Source organism: Crassostrea angulata, chromosome 9 (assembly GCF_025612915.1).
Source record: "Crassostrea angulata isolate pt1a10 chromosome 9, ASM2561291v2, whole genome shotgun sequence".
NCBI lineage: Eukaryota > Metazoa > Mollusca > Bivalvia > Ostreida > Ostreidae > Magallana > Magallana angulata.
The window spans coordinates 37,505,248-37,525,121 of NC_069119.1; the positions used below are offsets into that span (position 1 = coordinate 37,505,248).

At 32.4% G+C, this 19,874-nt stretch overlaps 2 protein-coding genes across 2 annotated transcripts in view; one reads left to right on the forward strand and one right to left on the reverse strand.

Moving 5' to 3' along the window:
* The window catches only part of LOC128163490 (putative protein-lysine deacylase ABHD14B), a 49,895-nt gene that overhangs the window by 14,889 nt on the left and 15,132 nt on the right, over positions 1-19,874 (forward strand). The window lies entirely within an intron of this gene.
* On the reverse strand, positions 1,889-14,360 carry LOC128163489 (heat shock 70 kDa protein 12A-like). Its single transcript, XM_052827104.1, has 5 exons — positions 14,319-14,360; positions 6,060-6,363; positions 3,297-3,515; positions 3,039-3,189; positions 1,889-2,958 (listed from the first exon to the last, which is right to left on the reverse strand). The coding sequence occupies exons 2-5, from the start codon at positions 6,354-6,356 to the stop codon at positions 1,889-1,891; spliced, it is 1,737 nt and encodes a 578-aa protein (XP_052683064.1). The 5' UTR covers positions 6,357-6,363; positions 14,319-14,360.

Consider the following 19,874-nt stretch of genomic DNA (forward strand, 5'->3'; position numbering starts at 1 on the left):
TAGAGATCCCCCCTAAGGATAAATTTTCGATCCCCGCCTGACCTATTAATAGCATCAATAGTGAAACAGACTATACTATTTTATGCAGAATGTTCCTTGAAAATGGCTCGATATACGAAGTTTTAATACAAAACAGACACCCATTTATTTTTTTAAAAAGCATGAAATTGCAAATCAAAAGCATCAAACACTGCTTTGATTTTATTAAGCAACTCAAGGTTTAGATTTTTCAACCACGTGTAGAGTGGTTGAACACGAACGACAACTCTGTTCTGAATATCGTCGTTTAGTTTAAATAACCACTTACTAGATGGTGAAATAAGACATATATCTTAATAGATTTTCATGTTTTAACATATATCAAAGTAGGATGTGAGATGAAAAACGACCAGTACTTACGTATTTTGAGAATATTATCCGAACACATACTTCCGCTCGAAATTTCGCAGGAACTGAACAAATCTCGGTGAAGTCTCGTAAACTTTTATTCGAGCACTCTGGATTTATTACATACTTTCCAACGATAAGGAAAACATTCCAAACATATTCGCACGGGTGACTGAGGTTTGTTATATTAAACTAAATATCATATGATATCCATGTACCACTTGTCCACACTTCAATAATTTTGAAGGTAAAACATTACTAGTATGACTCCTTATGCCATTAATTGAGTTCATTCCAATTACACTGTGGATGAAGTGAATCAAACCAAAACAAATATTGAGTGATAAAGTGAGACGTTTATTTAAATATTGCAGAAGTGGCGCATGTTCAATGATATTTAAAAGTACAAGAGAATCAATAATTTAGTAATATATTCATTGTAGAAATTTAAAAGCAATGTGAACTTAACTTTTTCTTATGTTGTTGTTTTTTTTTAGTTTTTTGTTTGTTTGGGTTTTTGTTTTGTTTTTTTATCTTTTTTTTGCCGTAAAAGGCTAGTAAATCTTTATGCTATATTAGATTAAAACCAATCTTTGCATTTCATTAAGAAAATATTGCTGTACTGGGTTAAATATATCACAATCAATACATTGTAATTAATACTAATATAAAATTTTGTACATGACGATAACATTTTGCTTCATCATAAGCCTCCGATTAGATTTTATAAACTATTATCATTTTTATCATTGCAAAAGAAAATTATTTTTTAATATAAAATTCCGACATGAAGAATTTATGACTACTTATACTACTCCGATTGGTATATTAATAAGCTCAAGTATAGTAAAGCACCGTAGAAAAGTATTGCTACCTATTTGTCTGATCTCGTGACATCTAGTGCAACAGATACAGCTTTCTAATAAAAGATTACCCCACTAGTGTACAACTTATTGAGGGTATATCGTAGAAAAAAGTGCCTTTATCACCTACACACTGTGGGTTGTTGGTTTTTTGTTGTTTTCTGTTTTTTTACAGAAAAAGAAAAATGGTTTTGGCAAAATCATAAAATTATGATTCAATAACAATAGAGATATAATTCATTCAATGCGTACCATTGTAAACACAAGGGAGAAGTCGGTGGTTTTCTTAAATCATTGCTGATGTTTTGAAGGATTGGGGTATTTGTTTTTAAAAATATCAAAGACCACTCCCCAAACAGATCTGTGTTAGAAGAAAGAAGCTGCTGAAGAAATTGGTTAAATTTTGTAATAAAGGGAGTGACTAAATAAATTCATGAACTAGAGTTAATGGTAAAATTCTTAATTTGTGACAACCGTCTTTGGTAAATTTACTGCGTGAAAAGTTCTGTCATTTTCTTCAAGAATTTAACCAGCATGTTTATCTCGTTTATCAAATTTTTCAAATAAGCGAAGAATTTCAGAATTATTTTGCACTATTTAAACAGTGATACTATTTTCAGTTCTATAGGCTACTCAAATCAGCCAAGGAAGTCAACATTGGTTGTTACAGCTCTCTCGGGGTTATCTGGATCTACTGCTGTGACAGCAATTTCAGTTCCACTAAACGTCATGTGGACAATGACTTCTCGATCCATTCCCTTGGATGTGTCTGGCATGGCAACTGTAAGCTTGCCGAGATGTGTACATCCTTCATCTGTCGTGTATGTCGGTTCTTTGTCATGTGAAGTGTATATATCAAATTCAACATTCGTTTGATCTGGTTCTACCGGTGTGTATGTTCGTTTCATTTGTGGTTCCCCGACCTCAACCACTTGTCCCACACGGACATGAATACTGAAGATATCGTCACAGCGTTCAATACCATTGCGTATGATTTTTTTAAATTTAGGGTGAATGGAACTATTGAATTTTGTTGTTGTCTTAACTCCATATGTATATCTGCAAACTCTACCTGAAACTTTTTCGGGTTCATGTCCACATAATACCGCTCCCTTTAAAACCGCCAACCCAGCTTCTTCTGGTATAATGACTTTTTTGTTTTTAAATGCCTCTCTTATTTCCGATTGTAACATGAGTGATTCTGAAAAACCTCCTACTAGTAAAATGAATGACACATCGTTTACTGCAGGGTGTGTGAATAGCTCCTTCATATGGTTTACTATTTTGATGCAACTTCCTCGAAATAGCATCTTCACAAGACTTGCCTCTATTCGAATTTTATCGATGCTCCAAGTCAGTTGTTCTCTGTATTTTGAGTTCCTTGTACAAACATCTGCTATGTTGATTCCCGGGTTCATTTTGCAAAATGTCTCTGACAATCTGACTGGGACTTTAATCGTCACTAACCCATTTAGATCAGGGCTGATTTTCCTCTTTTTTATTTCAAATTCCCGCATAAGATCAAGAAAATCATACTTGTTATCAGAACTGAATTTCTCGAAAACGTCCTTTCCTACAATATCGGCCAAGAGAGTCTTAAATGATGCATCTACATTGGTCCCACCCCAATCACCTCCGTTGGCTTTGTGGAGTTCCTTTACAGATCCATTTTCCCTGATTTCATGGACAGTAATGTCTATTGTACCACCTAAATTGAAATGAATAATAATTTGAAATCAAACACGTTAAAGGTGTTAAGGGATAGAAAATTTAAATACGTTATTATACCTCCAGCATCAACAACCATATATTTTTCTCCAGATTTAAAGACTCCATAGTTAGAATTATCACTGTCTTTATGTATTGGAAGGTACATGCAGTATAACGAAGCTGCTTCAGGTTCAAGGGCAAGCACCAACTTATCTCTGCATATACCAGCCTATAAAGGGTATTTGTTCAGTAAAAAGTTAAATGTGTTTATGAAGATATCATAATTGCAAAATCCAACAAAGATTTACTCAGAAAGTAAGATAAAAATAAATACACCTCTTCCGCGGTTTCTCTCATTAATTGTTTCGACTTGTCGTTCCAAATTGCTGGCACTGTTAAAACCCACGTTATATCAGACTCTTCTATGCCTGTGAGCTGCTTTTTGCAGTTGATCAACATTTGATCTTTAAGATAGCCAATAGCAGAAGAAAATACTTTTATTGCCTCCATTTCCTTTCCTTTGTCATCTTCAATAAGGGTTTTTCTGGTTAAGTCCTGTTACAAAAACCATAAGTTGATTAATGTGAATTGATTTCGAATTTAAGCCCTCTGAAATATTAATCAAACATTTATCTTATTGAAATTAATATTGTTTTTGTTTCTGGTATAGTCCAATGCTTTTAACCAAATAAGAGATCCAGGGGCCCGTTTCACTAAGCCTTTTTAGGCCTAAGTTATATCTTGAGAAATAAAACTTTTTTAAAGTTTATTGCTTATCCGTTTCACAAATTTGGTCTTTATATCTTGGGCAAATCTTAACTTATGTATTAATTTTAGGTGAGGTAAATCAATACCTTAGAAACAAACTAAATATGACAGCTGCCTTTACCATAATAAATCGTAGGATTTTTTTTTACGAAAAGAAAGAGTATTTAGGGACCGAAAACAGCCCATTGGATTGCATGGATGATCTTGAAATAAATTGTATTATCAAAGTTAGACTCCCTTGCCATTTGAGTCTGGGCATATGCCAGCAGCTAGAAAACGACATTACAAAGCCAACAAGAAGGTCACATTCGCTGCCACCGTCCCTCCAGGTCACAGTTGCTTTACGTTTTTTGCTTCTGGGAACTTCCAAACAGTTACTGCGGATCACCATGTTATAAGTAAAGATAGCATATCAAGGATTGTAAGGGACGTGCCTATATCCTTGGTAGAAAGAAGTCCAAGATACATTAAAGTACCAAACAATGAGACTGCAGTTACAAATACCATGTTTTATTTCTCAAGAATATGTGGGTTTACAAATGTTATAGGCCTAATATATGGGACACGTGTTGGATTTAAGTCCCTGTCTATTGAGGAAAATGTATTTCTTATTAGGAAAAATTATCATTCAGTTAACATTATGACTGTCTGTGATGCCAATTTAATGTTTGTTAAAGTAGGTATATGGCGCGAATCATCCCATGATTCATTTGTATGGAAAAATTATATACATGTACTTTGCCAACTTTTTAAAAACAAAAAAATATCAAGAGTATAGCTCTTAGGTGATCCCCTTTGGCCATATATGCTTATACCTGCCTTAAACCCAACTACTCCTATAATGTGGCACATGCGAAAACAAGAAACGTCACTGAAAGATGGAGTGTGGAAAATGCGGTTTCGTTGTGTGGACACATCAGGAGGAACAGTTATGTTCTCGCCCAAAAGAGCCTGTAATATTATTGTGGCAACTGCAGTTTTGCACAATTATCTGCATTGATTATAAAGTCCCATATCCAGAAGAAATAATTGTTATTAATGACGGATATGACTTCGTGTATCGTGGACACAGTGAATGGTGGAACAGAAACAGAAGACATATGATTGAAGCCAGATTTTAAGCAGCATGTTTTTTTTTTTATTATTTCCTGCATTACAGTATGAAATATCTAGCGTAGATAACGACATCTTATATAGACATGTACATATTCCTCATTGAAATCCGAGAAACAAGGCATTAATAGTTTAAATATAAATTTTGGGAGTTGATTTTAATCAACTCTCCTATGCAGTTACTCAGGCAAACCGAAAGTGAAAGAGAGTTTGGACCTAAGCACAAATCAACACCGCTGACAACATTTAGTTCTAATCAATGAATTCGATGTAATGAGTTCTTAAGCATTGTTTATCAAGAAAATTAATTTATAGATACCTTGTAAATAATCAGATTTCAAATGGTACGAACAATTTAGATATTTTTGGAAGTCGTAGATTTTATGTATCCCTACGCCAGAGTTCAATATAGTCTCGTTCAACCAGACGCTCGGCTGTCTCCGTAAATATCCGACAAGCAGAGAGACTCTCTTGCTTGTCGGAGATTAACGTATACAGCTGAGAGTCTGGTTAAACGAGACTAGTGTTCAATTTTGCTTGGATCCATACAATTCTTCATAACTATTTCGATTACTGATACGCAGTTTGATGGACTAATTCTTTGAATATTACACAACATGATTGATATTGGATTTTCACGAATTTCCTGTAGGAGAATCTATATTATAAAAATGTGCGTAATTCAAATACTAATAGGAGTTTACTTGCCATGCATGCAAAATTACATATCGTTGATTTTAAAATAAATAATAATCGATAAAATCAACTTCCGTCAGTACTTTGATTTTGTGAAGTGAGTGTGGCATATTGAAAATAATTCCAAGCTGACAAAGTTTTATACTGTGTTTCTATTGCTCCAAGCGGAATCTTGTTTGTTTCATAACGAGCCTTTGTTCTTTGATTTGAAGCCTATTCCTTTAAACTCCAAACCTATTCTTCTCTATCTCTAATCTTTCTTTTTTCACCTTCAATCAGTTCTAGGGATGGCATTTTGCCAATCTTAAGTTTTTTGCCGATAAAAAAATACTAGTATTAGGAATCATCAATATATTATATACAAGCAATACGAAAATTGCTACTGAACATTTTTGATTGATAATTTTAATGAACAGGGCGGTGTAGAGTGATACGTAATTCGAGATTTGAAAATATATTTTTAAAAATTCAGTAAACGAATATATATCAGTAAACCAGAAGTAAAAATGACAATAAACATACCATCCTTTTGTACAGAGTCATTTTGAATCTTCTAAAGTAATACCAATCATGATGATTGTCATCAAGGGCCAATTCTGAATACTTATCCTCAGCATCATAACCGAAGGAATGAAACTCTCCCTTTGGATCAAAAAGAACACATGTCGATGTCTTTAAAGACACTACAGCCCCGCAGCCTGCAGTCCATGAATTTATTGAGATCTTCAATGGGTCTTTCATGTATTGGTGCACAAAAGAAAATGCATAACCAGAGAAGGTTGTACCAATATCAATCGCTGCCACTATGAGGTTAGCCATGACTTTTCTGACAAAAGACAAAATGAAGTTTAATCAATCGGTCATCGTACATGAAGATTAAAATGTGCATTTATGATTGCTTTGGTATGGAATCCGTCAACTGTTAGTTTACATTTTTTAATGGTATGATAAAAAAATCGCTTATCTTCCATGAAAGTTTAACAAACTGAATCTAACATTTGTTTTAAAGAAAGTTTTTTATATTTATTAGGTAACTCTTTAACATGGTGCTATGGTCGTCTATCGTTAATTAACAATTTAATCGTATCTGTGTTTTCTCTCTTAGAAACAAGCCAAATAATTGTTCAGAATCATTCTAGCCAATCAATACTAAACCATGTTTGAAACATTAATTTGTTTGTAGTAGGGGCACATATTGTGAGATTATAGGCCTCAGCAACCCCCAAAGCTTGATTTTTAAGTTTGGACTGTAAACCCTAATTGATGCAACCTTTAAGATCTTTATTCTCTATTACTGTACATCTTGCAGACAATCAAATTTTTGTCAAATTCTTAAGAAATATAATAATCAGTAGTTTTGATTTTTGACTGGTGTCCGGAGGTGTCGTATAATTAAAAGTCCGCCCCGTAAAATGGTCCGGCTGGACCTTTGATGTTAACATTTAGGATCCGGCTTTCCCCTTTAAGAAAAGGTCCTACCCATAGTCACTTATTAAAAGTTCTTGTTAAAGTTGAAAAAATATAATGACCGGTTTCAGCATCTTTCCAAGTCAAGAGTCTTTATTCCGCTCCGCTACTCCCAATTTCTTGGATTGTAAGAGTATCAATTCTGAAGCATGGTTTTGTTGTTTAAAGAAGGATGTATGTTCTTAAATATTTTTAAACTCAACTATTTGTATTTTATAAGAAAAAGTGGAAAATTTGTTTTGGCTCAAAAAGATAAATACATTAAGCAGAAAAACATATCCGTCAGCTTCACCCTATGTTTATAATGAAAATAAATAAATTCACGCAAAACAAGAAACAATGGTGATACTATAAGAGAAAAGTTTTTTAAAACTTCATTTAATTACATATGATCATTAATCGAGCAGTATCTCAGAAGTCTGATTGCTATTTTGGCAAGGCGCGTGCATATTGTAATATTATTGTATAAATATATGTAAGCATCCAAATGAATAGGAACCCACATCACGTTTAAGGTATTGAAAACGTGAAATACATATTTCAGTTAAGTAAATATGGGTGACGTTCAAGGGTAATAACTAATTTGATAATGCAATGTCGATTTTATAAGATCAAATTTTTAAATATGTGTTTTAATTTTATCAAAAGTTTGATATTTTGATTTGTAATAAACCTGTGGTATTCGTGAGGTATTGCTAGACGAATCTTAATACACAAATGGGAGTTTTACATTGAATTAATCATTACCTTTGATGAAGTTTCGCTGTATAACCAACATGGTCAAGAGCAGATAGGAAGTATCTATATTGTAAACTTAGCACAAGCTTTTGAAAGGCGATCACTCCAAAATAAAAGTTCAACAAATTGATTTGAGTAAACCTTGTCGAATCAGATTTCGATAGGCGGAGTTTATACATTCAAAAGAGAGAGAGAGAGAGAGAGAGAGAGAGAGAGAGAGAGAGAGAGAGAGAGAGAGAGTTTTAAAAAATTATTACAAAATATGCCTGCATAGACTTGCTTCCCCCTAAAACCGTTCTTTACTATTAGAGAGAATTGATCAGTCTGTAAAATATAATTTGTGTTGAATTTGGTCAAACGTGTAAACGATAAATAGAGTATTATTTTAATTTCTTTTTCCTGGTTCATATTTTTTTAAATTTGTTTATTTTTGCATTCTTATTACATACGTTATCCATGCCCCGGTCCCTGTTTGTGGGTGTGTAATTTCTGCAAAAATTTGTTGTAGTCTGTCTCAAGATATTTTTGCCGCATATTATTCGATATTTATAAATACTTTTTGATTCAGACGATGTTCATTCAATAGTATGAAAAAATATTTGTGTAAATTATCTTAAGTTTGAAATACAATACAAGGTATTTTAGTGTTATTCATATTTAATATTCATCAATTACAAATTTTATTTATTGTTGTATAATAAAAATTGCCCCAATAAAACCAAAGTGTTTGGTTTTTATATTTTGTTATAATTTAATTCTGGTTGTAACGCGCTTTCTGATTGGCTAAAAATTATTTCATATCGTATAAAGAATGTTGCCTACGTCATGTTAAGACTAAAGTCAAAAACGTATCAATACGCCAGGCGTTACGTTCGAATTTTTTTTTTACAATTTTACGTCATTTTAAAGGTCAAATGACCGTTTTTATCTACAATGAAAAGAATAAATATTAAATTATAAGCAATGAATTCAAGATTTATCAGTTTTATACGATATAAAATGGTTTGAAACAGTTTACGCTTTTTTATACGGTTTATAAAGCGTAACATGCCCCAAACCATTTTTTATCGTATAAAACAAATAGATATTTCAATCATTTAATATTTATTCGTTTGATGAGATATCGGCGCTTCTGATTGGTTGAAAAATTTCTTTGATACCTGCATCAATAAAAATTTTTGCCGGATCTACTTTTCTCAACTGTTCTGATCTAACACTATTTATAGAACGGGAATTACCAAGATAAACACTGTCAACAAAATGTAAAGTTGTGTCTGTTTTATTATCAGCAAACAAAATGCAACCTTGTGAATATAAAAACTTGAAAGTTTAACCTTGAAAGCAAACAAAATGCAACCTTGTGAATATAAAAACTTGAAAGTTTAACCTTCAAAAATAAATAAACACATTATTTGATTCACGAAACAGAAAATTAAGCGTCTTCTCACGATTTCGTCTGCTTGAGATCAATCAACATTTACAGCGAGGCTTGCTGTTCCTTTTCCAGGAATATTATAACGAACATATAGGCCTAAAAACTTTCACGGTAACACTGATGTTCAAATTTGGTAACTATAATTTTTAAATTTACACACGTACATGATCGTTCATCAGAATAAGTGTCGTAAAGAAAAGCTATGAGTAATGCATCAACTCCTTCGGCGCATTCCAAGCGGCAGATATACCATTTAAGTACATCACTGGCTAGCTAGTTACCACAACGTTTACAAAAGTCGCGTATACATACTATTCTTTGTCGACATATCAACTATTTTCGTCCACGATCGCCTCTCCTTGGATCTCCATGGTTATGTCCAGTTGCATATTCCAGCGATCTCACATGATAACTAGTTTTATTACGAATTTTTCAGCACAGTGAATAATATCACAAGCTATCGCATGCATTTTCCTTTTGTTTTCAATTCAGCCGGTTCAGATTTTAACTCACTATTTGTGTTTGATCCATTAATTCAACTCAGTAGCTCTGCATCAGCTGAAGGCGCATCCATTTTGAATATTGTTGCTGTTGTTGTTTTGTATTCATACGCGCCGCTTCATTTACATTATTTACATTTTTAATCAATGACACTTAACATTTTTTGATTTGAAAATGTTTTATTAAATGATAAGAAATAAAGATAATAATTTTTCTATTGATCGACGTATCAGAGAAAAAGTTTTCCGGTCAATTTTTTCTTTGATACGTCGATCAATAGAAAAATTATTATCTTCATTTCTTAATTCCTTAAGTACAAAATTCAATGTACAAGGAAAGATAAATTCTCCTAACTATACATTGATTTGTGTACAATACTTTTGGCGTAATAAGACGTAATAAGGGTGTGACGTCATAGACATTCAATGACGTTATATATGATAACAATCGATACTTTTTTCTCCCTTTTTATAAAAATTGGGTCTAAATTTTGGTTTACCGAGGCCGGGTCTAATTTGTTCTGCCCTAGATTTTCTAATGAATTTCTACTGAAATAATAATAATTTTATTAATAAGATGAAAAAATCAGACATTTACCACATCGTTTGTTAAGGGGGTCATCTCAAAGTTGATTAATTTTTAACATAGGACTCTATGGGATTTTGCTTGAAATGTATCATTTTTGCGCATTTTTAACTTTTTTTAATACTTCTGCCCTAGGGATTTCTTTTTCTGTTCTACATATGAAAGGTACTGCTGAAAGGCATCAAATGGTAAAAAAAACAAAAAAACATTTTACCTCCTGGTTTGTTCTTGGGGTCTTATCAAAGTTGATTTTTGTATGCCCAATTTTCAAGATTGTCAGATAATGGCTATTTTTTATTTGACAAAGGCAGAGATGGTGAACTAATAGATGTATATATAAGATCACATATCAAGGGTCATTAGTACAAAATACATGTTACTGTCTTGAAATGCATGTATTAAGCTATATTTAGGCGGGGTAAGAACCCTCTTCAGGTTTTCAGGTTTTCGAACCGAGCCCAAATATAGCTTATACTTCAAGACATTTATGGTTATTCTACAATATAATATTGATTTTACGCCTCAAACGAGCTATTTTCGACAAATTTCGCTGAATATCTGCAGTTGAAACCATAATGCAATGGCGTCAACCAAGCAAAAAGATGACGTCATAATGCAAATAAAACGCTGTGCGAAAGCGTGCGTACTCGAACTGTACTCGGCCTCGTTTAACCACTATACGATACATTTGTTTTTTCTCCAACTCCTTAAAATACAAATGTAAGTGCATTTAATACATGTCTTATATTAACATTTTAAACGAATTACTGTTATAACGTCATTAATTCTGTGAAGAAATTTTTTGTGAGTTAATAAAAAATACATTACAGTCTGAACGTTTTTTTATGCAATATCTAAATGTCAAGGTCTAATACAGGGGATATGCAACGGTTAAAATGCAAATATAAGTAATAAAGAACGATTATTTAGTGAACATTGCGTTAGGAATAGCAACTGTTCTGCTGACATATTTTCCATGATGCGGTAGTGCGCATCATGGAATATGCCAACAGAGCAATTGCTATTCAAAACGCCATGTTCACTAAATAACGTTGTTACATGTAATTTCTTAAAACGTTTTATTACTTCTTAATCAATATACATGATAATTTGTAATTGCTCAAGCATTGGATCTGTCAACTATTAGTTTTAAAATTTAGTCTTGTTTGGATTTTAATTGTGACCTTTTCTGATCCAAAAGATCATATAGCCAACATAATTCAAACTCTGGTCTATTAGCTCTCTTCCGTAAAAGTTCTTTTAAAGAAGTTATTTATTTTTTATAGGTCACTGTGTGACGTAACAGTTTGTCATCCTTTTTTTGTCTCTCGTCGCACGTTAACATATTAAAGAATTTCTCAGAAGCAACTTTTTTGCTTAGCATCAGTTCAGTCTACATTATTTATTTTGTTTGCAATTTATTAATAATTTTGTATTGGAAGGCGTTTAAATTGTGACCTTTGCCAATTTCTTTAAGATACTATTAGTAATTGATGCATCATTTGAGTTAGTTGGCAGGGTCACGATTTGCTCCAAAAATCTTCAAATGTAATAATTGTTTTTCCAGTTTTGATTAATTTGACTTAGATATTGATGTTTTTGTAAATGAAAGTTAATGAAAGTTAATAAAAGTCATTTTTGGGAGTTGATTTTAAACCAACTCTTTCATTTACTCAGGCAAACCGGAAGTAAAACAGTGTTTGGACCTAATCACAAAATCATCATCGCTGAAAGAAATGGTACTTGAAAATAATCGATAAATTTGACGTAATGTATTCGTAAGCCTGATTCAGTGGCATTGTTTTTTTTTCAAATAGACTTATTTATAAATAATAATAATGAATGTACTCAGATTTCAAATGGTACGAACGATAAAGAAAGTAGTCCAATAAATTATATTCCATCGCCAGCGTTCAATAAGCTGGTTCCCCGCATAAACAATATTAAATTACTGCAAAAGCTGGAAAGCGATTAGCGAGGCTGTTGTTAAGTTATAATTAATCCAACATAGATTCCTCATTTCGTCAGGTCATATTTTATGTTTTTATTCACAACTGAATAAAATCAGCTCACATCAGTACTTTCTGTACTTTGATTTTAGTTTATAGGCAAGATACAGAGCCCACAACTCTGTGTTATGTTAACACATACATGTTGAATGCTGAATAGAAATTACAAGGTTTCGAACAGATTTGAAGGTAACAGGCACTACATACTGTTTATTTCGGTTTTGAACGAACTAGCAAGAAGAAAAGTTACTTGAAATAGAATTTTTATTAGTATATTCAACAAACTTAAAACATGGTACGAGCGTTATTTACATTACAAAGAATAGTTAGTTCTGTATTTCTCAAATAACCTACTTTCAAAATTTGGCTGATCATAAAAAATACTCCAATGAAGCAATTTAAATATAATGATTTTCAGCTTAAATTATCCAACTTCTTTGAAGATTCAGCTTAGTATTTCTTTACCAAAGTTGTAATATGTCTTTAATTATAGTTTGACCAAGATATCAATGCTATTGTTAATGAACTTTTTAAAAGTTATTTAATTACTAGTATATCTAAGTACGACACTTAAAACTTTGAAAGGCATTAATATGCTATGACGTTGAAAGGTTAATTGAAAACAATGTCCTAAACAATAAAGCAGCTATTTTGAATTCATAATATTTATCACAGATCGCTAGATTTTCTACAGACACCACATCATTCTAAGGCTTTACCGGAAATCCAATTCAACCGAATGTATTCAAATCCTACCATAAAGACCAAAACGTCATGTTACGACATATGTTTATTCAGCAATATGCTGTGGATATCACACATATAATTTTTTGTAAAGTATTACAGTTTGCTGACTTTAAAATGGATTTTCCACACAAACGGAGCGTGTAGACATTCCAGTCCTGTCGGTTTCTACAGAGCTATGAATTATTAATCAATTCTGTAAGAAAAAGAGGGAATCATACTTGGTGGATGTAAACATTTAAACAATGAAATCCTTTCTTTGGTGATTCATTCGGTATATGAAGGTAGCGACATTGCAGGAAAAATACATAACCCGCGTTAGCGAGTTATGTTAATTTTTCCTGCAATGATCGCTACCTTCATAACCCGCATGAATCATCAAAGAAAGCATTTTATTGTTTCTATTAACATCTTTCTTTAACTAATTGATAAATTGATTATGAAAAGTTAGTAAAATTCACTTTACTGTTAATGGACATAAGTACGTTAGCTAAATGAAACAGCCATATCGTCTCTTGTGAGACTAAGTCTGGTATCATCATGATTATTTCGGGCAGTCCGTGAGTTTACTTAGGTCGCTGTAGATTCAGACCAATCGTTAAACAGGGCGTGTCAATTTCAGTCCTGTCACTTTCAGCCGCTGTAGATTAAGACCAATCGATAAATGGGGCGTGTAAATTGCAGTTTGGCTGGTAGAGCTATGAATTGACTATATTTTTCCGTAAGAAAAAGAGGAAATTATACATGGTAGATGTAAATATTTATGTTTGAATCATGTAAAATTCCTCTTCCAAACAGAAGGGTATGAATTTAGATTTCATAAAAGAAGATACAGAAAGGATACGAAGTAAACGATCTAGCCCTTGAGGATAGACATCCCCACCGGTATATTTTCCCTGGTCTTTACTCATTTTGCTATGAAATTAACTTTTTATGGCATTTTATTCTGAAATAACCTATGCATTCATTCCGAAAAATTACTCAAAACAACCATTTTGAAAAAAATACGCATCGATATATATGATACAATTTCAAAATATTTGTTTTAACTAAATTTTTGGAATGAAAGAATGAATTACTTTAGAAATATGTCACAAAATAAATAATTAATGGAAAAAAGATTAAGACCCGGGAATCTATGCTTGGGTGATGGTGAATCCTGTCCACAAGCACATATGCTTTTTACGAAAATTAAAATAAAATATATGACAACTTGGTAAAATTTTGTAACATTCCCATTTATAGTACTCACTGTAGTATTTATATGGTATTAAAGATGTAAGTATGACATAAAACCATTACCTTTCTAAGTTTCGCTTTGAATTCCACAAAGACCAGATGGGAAGTGTCTATATTTAGAGCATAACAATTATTGTATTATGAAAGTACAAAAAAATAATAATAATGATATATGCTTTAAATAGATCTTTGATTTAATTTGTTTTTTCTGAAATAAAAACACTTTTATAAAAATAGTTTTTTACCTTATTAATTTGTCAATTTGATACTTTGTTGTTCAAATCTGCTTTATTTGCACAGGTGCAAAATGAGGACCGGACCGACATCTCCCTTTCAGCGATAAGGCGATACTGATATATGCATGGTTGAAACATTTACGATACAAAGTCCTTTTTAAAGATAACATCTTAAATTAGTTATCAAGTGTTTCCACTGCATTTTAGTGGCTTAAATAAAATGAGCAAAGCAGATATTGGGTACGTTTAGTTCACCGTTGATAGACAAAAGTTACTGTTGGTAAAATTTCTATGCCATTGGCATGTCATAGGTACTAAAGGTTTTTGCCAATGGTATACGCAGACGATCTATAGAGTAGGAAGTACTGATGATTAACGTCACAACTAATTATAGACATGACAGCGAAATCAAGACATTAAGATTCCGGTTTTGGAAAGCGATTTTTTCTCAATAACTATGACGACTGAGGTGCAAAATATGATTAAAATTTTGCTTTATAATTAGGGCAGTAAAATATGTTTGTTGCTTGAATATCTCTATTCAAACTGTAATCAATATTACCAAAGTTTCCTTTTGATTTCCATTGGTAATATTGGTAAAATCAATATTTGTAAAACTGTTCAGGGTTAATCGGTAAAACTGGTATCATTGTCATTCAATTGCACCGATAGTATACTAAAAGTTGGTACCACTATAAAAATATGAACGCACCCATTATTCTAAGTAGTCAAATTTGTCAACAATTCATCAAACATAAATAACCACAGATTGCATAGCTCACTGAGCAAAGGCATCACCTTTAGAAGACAGTTATTATCATATTACAATGTATATATTTATATAATGGTTGAAATGGTAATGATCTTTAAAAATAAATATAATATATTGTAGTGAAGTATGACAGACTATTATTACTTATTAGGTTAGTTACTGACCTACTACGGAAATATATTGGGTTGATCAATCTCATAGATGGCGAGGCGAAGCCGAGCCGTCTATGAGATTGATCAACCCAATATATTTCCGTAGTGAGTCAGTAACTAACCTAATAAGTGTTTTGTTTTCCCGAGGACTATCAAGCGACATATTCATTCACAAATAGCGGTGATATACGCAAAGCCATGTACAAGATGCCTTACATTTCGTCCAATTAAACTCATTTAAACTCTTCAAAATTATCAATACCACCTTTCAAATACGCTTAAAAAATCTTTGCTTCAGCCATATTACTTACAATGTTTTGTTGCTATTCAATTTTAAACTTCTGCAGAGATTTGAGCAAATTTAGACGCTGCCATTTTGTTCTGCTCCAGACACAACAATGTGACGTCAATATTCAAAGGGCAACTACTCTAATTTAAAAAATAATTCCAAAGGGCCACTACTCTAAATATTTTAATGACCTACTATTAACACGATTTCTGTGTTAAATAATATGAAAAATCGAGATGAATAGGTGAGGCGGCGGCCAATGACGGCCATATTGCCTAATATTAATCCTCACAGAACCTACATAGAGATATATGAGGCAATCACGTGCCATGTTTAATCCAATGAAAATGTGACATTTCAGTCCGAGGGAAAACAAAATATCATATGATACAATATTTATATGATATGATGCAGTACTGTATCCTTTCATAAAATATTGTAATATATCATTATCATATTGTATGATATGATGTACTATTTTATCGTATCATTTGTTGTACAATATTGTATTGCATTGTATGATACAAGTTTAAAAAAGGACTGCAATACGTGGACCACATGCATGTGTTTCTAATAAAAATGTGAGAGCCTTAAGGTTATCCGAGATATTTCACAGACTCCAATCCCCTGCTTTTATATCAATATGACATATGTAGGGGAAGACCTCTTAGAGAACAAGAGGCACATGGGCCACATCGCTCACCTGAGAAACAATAGACATAATAAAACCAGCTGTATGTATGTATATACAAAATATCTGAACAATGTCGTAAAATTATAGATCCTGTATTAAAAAATTCTTATATTTATCATTTAGTCTTTGTAACAGGATGATTTTACAGGTATATTACATATTGGGCATTGCAGTTTTCGAGAAGATGACCAGACTTAGACAACTGTTTATATATGGATTATAAACTTACATCAAACTTTGAACCCTTTATGAGACTGAAGAATTGTCAAGAATTGTCAAGAAGCCTAAGACTAAATTTTTTAAAGAATAATATGTCAAAATGCTTGCACAAAGTAAAACCGTATTTAATAACATTAGAGCTTTAAAACAAGTGAATAATTCTAATTTTTCCTTTGTAAAATTGGAACCACCCCCCAATTTTGACAAATTTTAATCTTTTAATCTACACTAACTGAACCGACAAAAGTTACAGCTTTTTTTAGACAAATTGTGTTTTAGATGATTTAAAAAAAAATTTCCCTATATATTCTTATGTAAAATTTTTACACCCCCCCCCCATTGCGGCCCAACCTACCTGTGGGGATCACAATTTGAACAAATTTAAATCTTCCATACCTGAGGATGCTTCCACACAAGTTGCAGCTATTCTGCCCAACCGGTTTCTGAGAAGGACTTTAAAAAATGTTCTATATATATATTCCTATCAAAAAATCGACACCCCCTTTGTGGCCCCACCCTACCTTTGGGGAATCATTATTTGAACAAACTTGAATTAACAATACCTGAGGATGCTTCCACACAAGTTACAGCCTTTCTGGCTGATCAGTTTTAGAGAAGAAGATTGTTAAAAATTTACTCTACATTTTGTATATACATAACAATATATATGATATAATAAACTTGAATCTACACTACCTGAGAATGCTTCCATATAAGTTACAGCTTTTCTGGATGATCAGTTACAGATTTTGAAACATTTTCTCTATATATTCCTATATAAAAATTCGATCATCCATTGTGGCCCCACCATACCTCCCTAGAGATCATGATTTGAACAAACTTAAATGTACACTTCCTGATGATGCTTCCACTCAAGTTACAGCTTTTCTGGCCAAATGGTTTTTCAGATTTTTGAAATTACCAACAAATTGTCAATGATTTTTTAATTATCTCCCCTTGAAAAAAAGACGTGGCCCTTCATTTTAATAAATTTGAATTCCCTTTACCTAAGGATGCTTTGTGCCAACTTTGGTTGAAATCGGCCCAGTGGTTCTGGAGAAGTCGAAATTGTAAAAAGTTTACGGACAGGCAGACAGACAGACGGACGCCGAACAAAAAGTGAGCAGAAAAGCTTACTTTTGCTTTCAGCTCAGGGTCGCGGAAAGTACGCACGGCCCAGCGTAAAAATTGTCCACACTTTGTAATTGATTCTTTAGATATGAATAGTTACAGTTTTTATAAAAACGTTTGAAAAAGCGACGTCAGCTGTCCGCACGGAACAGCACGCCATCTTAAAATTGTGTCGACTGAGGTAAAACACCGATAGAAACAAAACAAACGATAAAGGAAACAAGAAAGACCTCAAAATAGTTCGAGTTTACTTATCCACAAGTAGCACAAGCGATAATTATAGAACCGTCGTTATAACTCAACGTCAGACTGTGCCATGCGGCCTGTATACTTACTTATAATACTTTCCTGATAATGGTGCCGTTGATTTGATTTGAACATATTTTTATTGTACAAAATACAATTGGGATTGGGCACAGGTTCTATAACTTAGACCGCCCTCTCCCAATACAAAGATATAATACAATATATGTGTACACAACATAAATAAAGGTCAGTGGATAGAATGGACGTATACATAAATGCAATTGACATGTATATAATAAACAACGGTGTACTGGTAGTTATAAGATCAGTTAAATCTTTCAGTATTTTTGATAAAATTATAAACTAATGTAAATAAATGATTGTTTTCATTGTCACTTATTGAACTGTCACCCCAAAGTAAAACATGAGTATTGACAATGTTAAGATTTACAATTTGAAAAACGTCATTAAATAGAACATTTCTGGCATCTTTATATTTATTACATGTGAAAAAATAATGGTAAGTATCTTCGAGCTTACCACACAAACAGAGTGAACTGTTGATAATATTACATCGAAATAAATCATTATTTAGTGCACAATTGTGACGAAGTTTGGTATGAATGATATTCAAAAATCTATCCCTATATTTAAAAAAATTAGGTCTAGTTCTACATGTAAGTACATTTTCATTTTTGACAGAAACATGTATTTTTTCCTTAAAAATGCGAACAGAGTCGCTTCCACGGACATCCGTTGAAAGTGCATTCCATTCATCAACAACAGTAGGAACAAACGAAGATTTATACAATTCCAAAAGACATTTTGGTATAATGTAATTATGTGCATTTCTGGTAGAATAGTTAGATACATTAGCACGCTTATTTGGAAAAATATCCATTACATAACTGGGTAAAAGGTTTCGGTCAATTTTTAACATTGTTTTTAGCCTGGATATTTTCATTCTACTATAAAGCGTTTCCCACCCTGTTTCAAAGTAAAGAGATTCCCGAGATGCAAAAATAGGTAAACCTGTAACAATAATGGTGCCGTTATTTTGAATAAAAGTACGTTTCCACGAACTTTTTGGACAACCCTCGTACGTTTGAAAATGGCAAATCGTTCTGTAGACTTGTTATTTAAAGATCGTCAAACGATAAGCGCGTGCGATTATCATTGTGATGTCATGAAAAAGTTCACACAAATTGAACGCTATCCTATAGGTTTATATAATGGAGCATATTTGCTAATGTAAATATTTAGATATATCTATATTTTAATAGGGTCATTCTGACATTACTAAGTAGTGATAATATTGAATCCTTTCTTTGGTTATCCCCCGGAATAGATAATTTGAATGAGGGTGGGCGTTTTTTAGAATCAATATCCATGTTAGTTTAGAAGGAAGAGAATACAAAGTGGTTATGAAGTATAAAAACTAATTTGAGAATTCATTGGCATGGTCCACTTTTAATGGAGGATATGTGGGACATTATTTGTTATAATAGAACTGTATTTTTTCAAAGTATTTATTTCGTTTTAAATCTACTACATGTAAATAAAAAAGTTTTAGAGTTTACTTTTATTCACAACGAAACCAAATTTATTTAACAGTGATTAAAATATTCAATTCAATAGCTAAGCACCCCCCTTTAGATCAATAATGAAGCAGTCCTGTGATTTGAAACTTAGAGAAAAATCATGCTTACCCATTCTGTCCCCCTTTCTGGGGGAAAACAAGGTGATGTCAGGAAAAAAAAAACTATAAATTTTCAAATAATCTTTAAATGTTTAATATCTACACATATAATTCCGCCATTTTCCCATCCCAGTGAGGAAAAAAGTAAAAAATGCATTAAACATTAAACAGTTAAAAAATA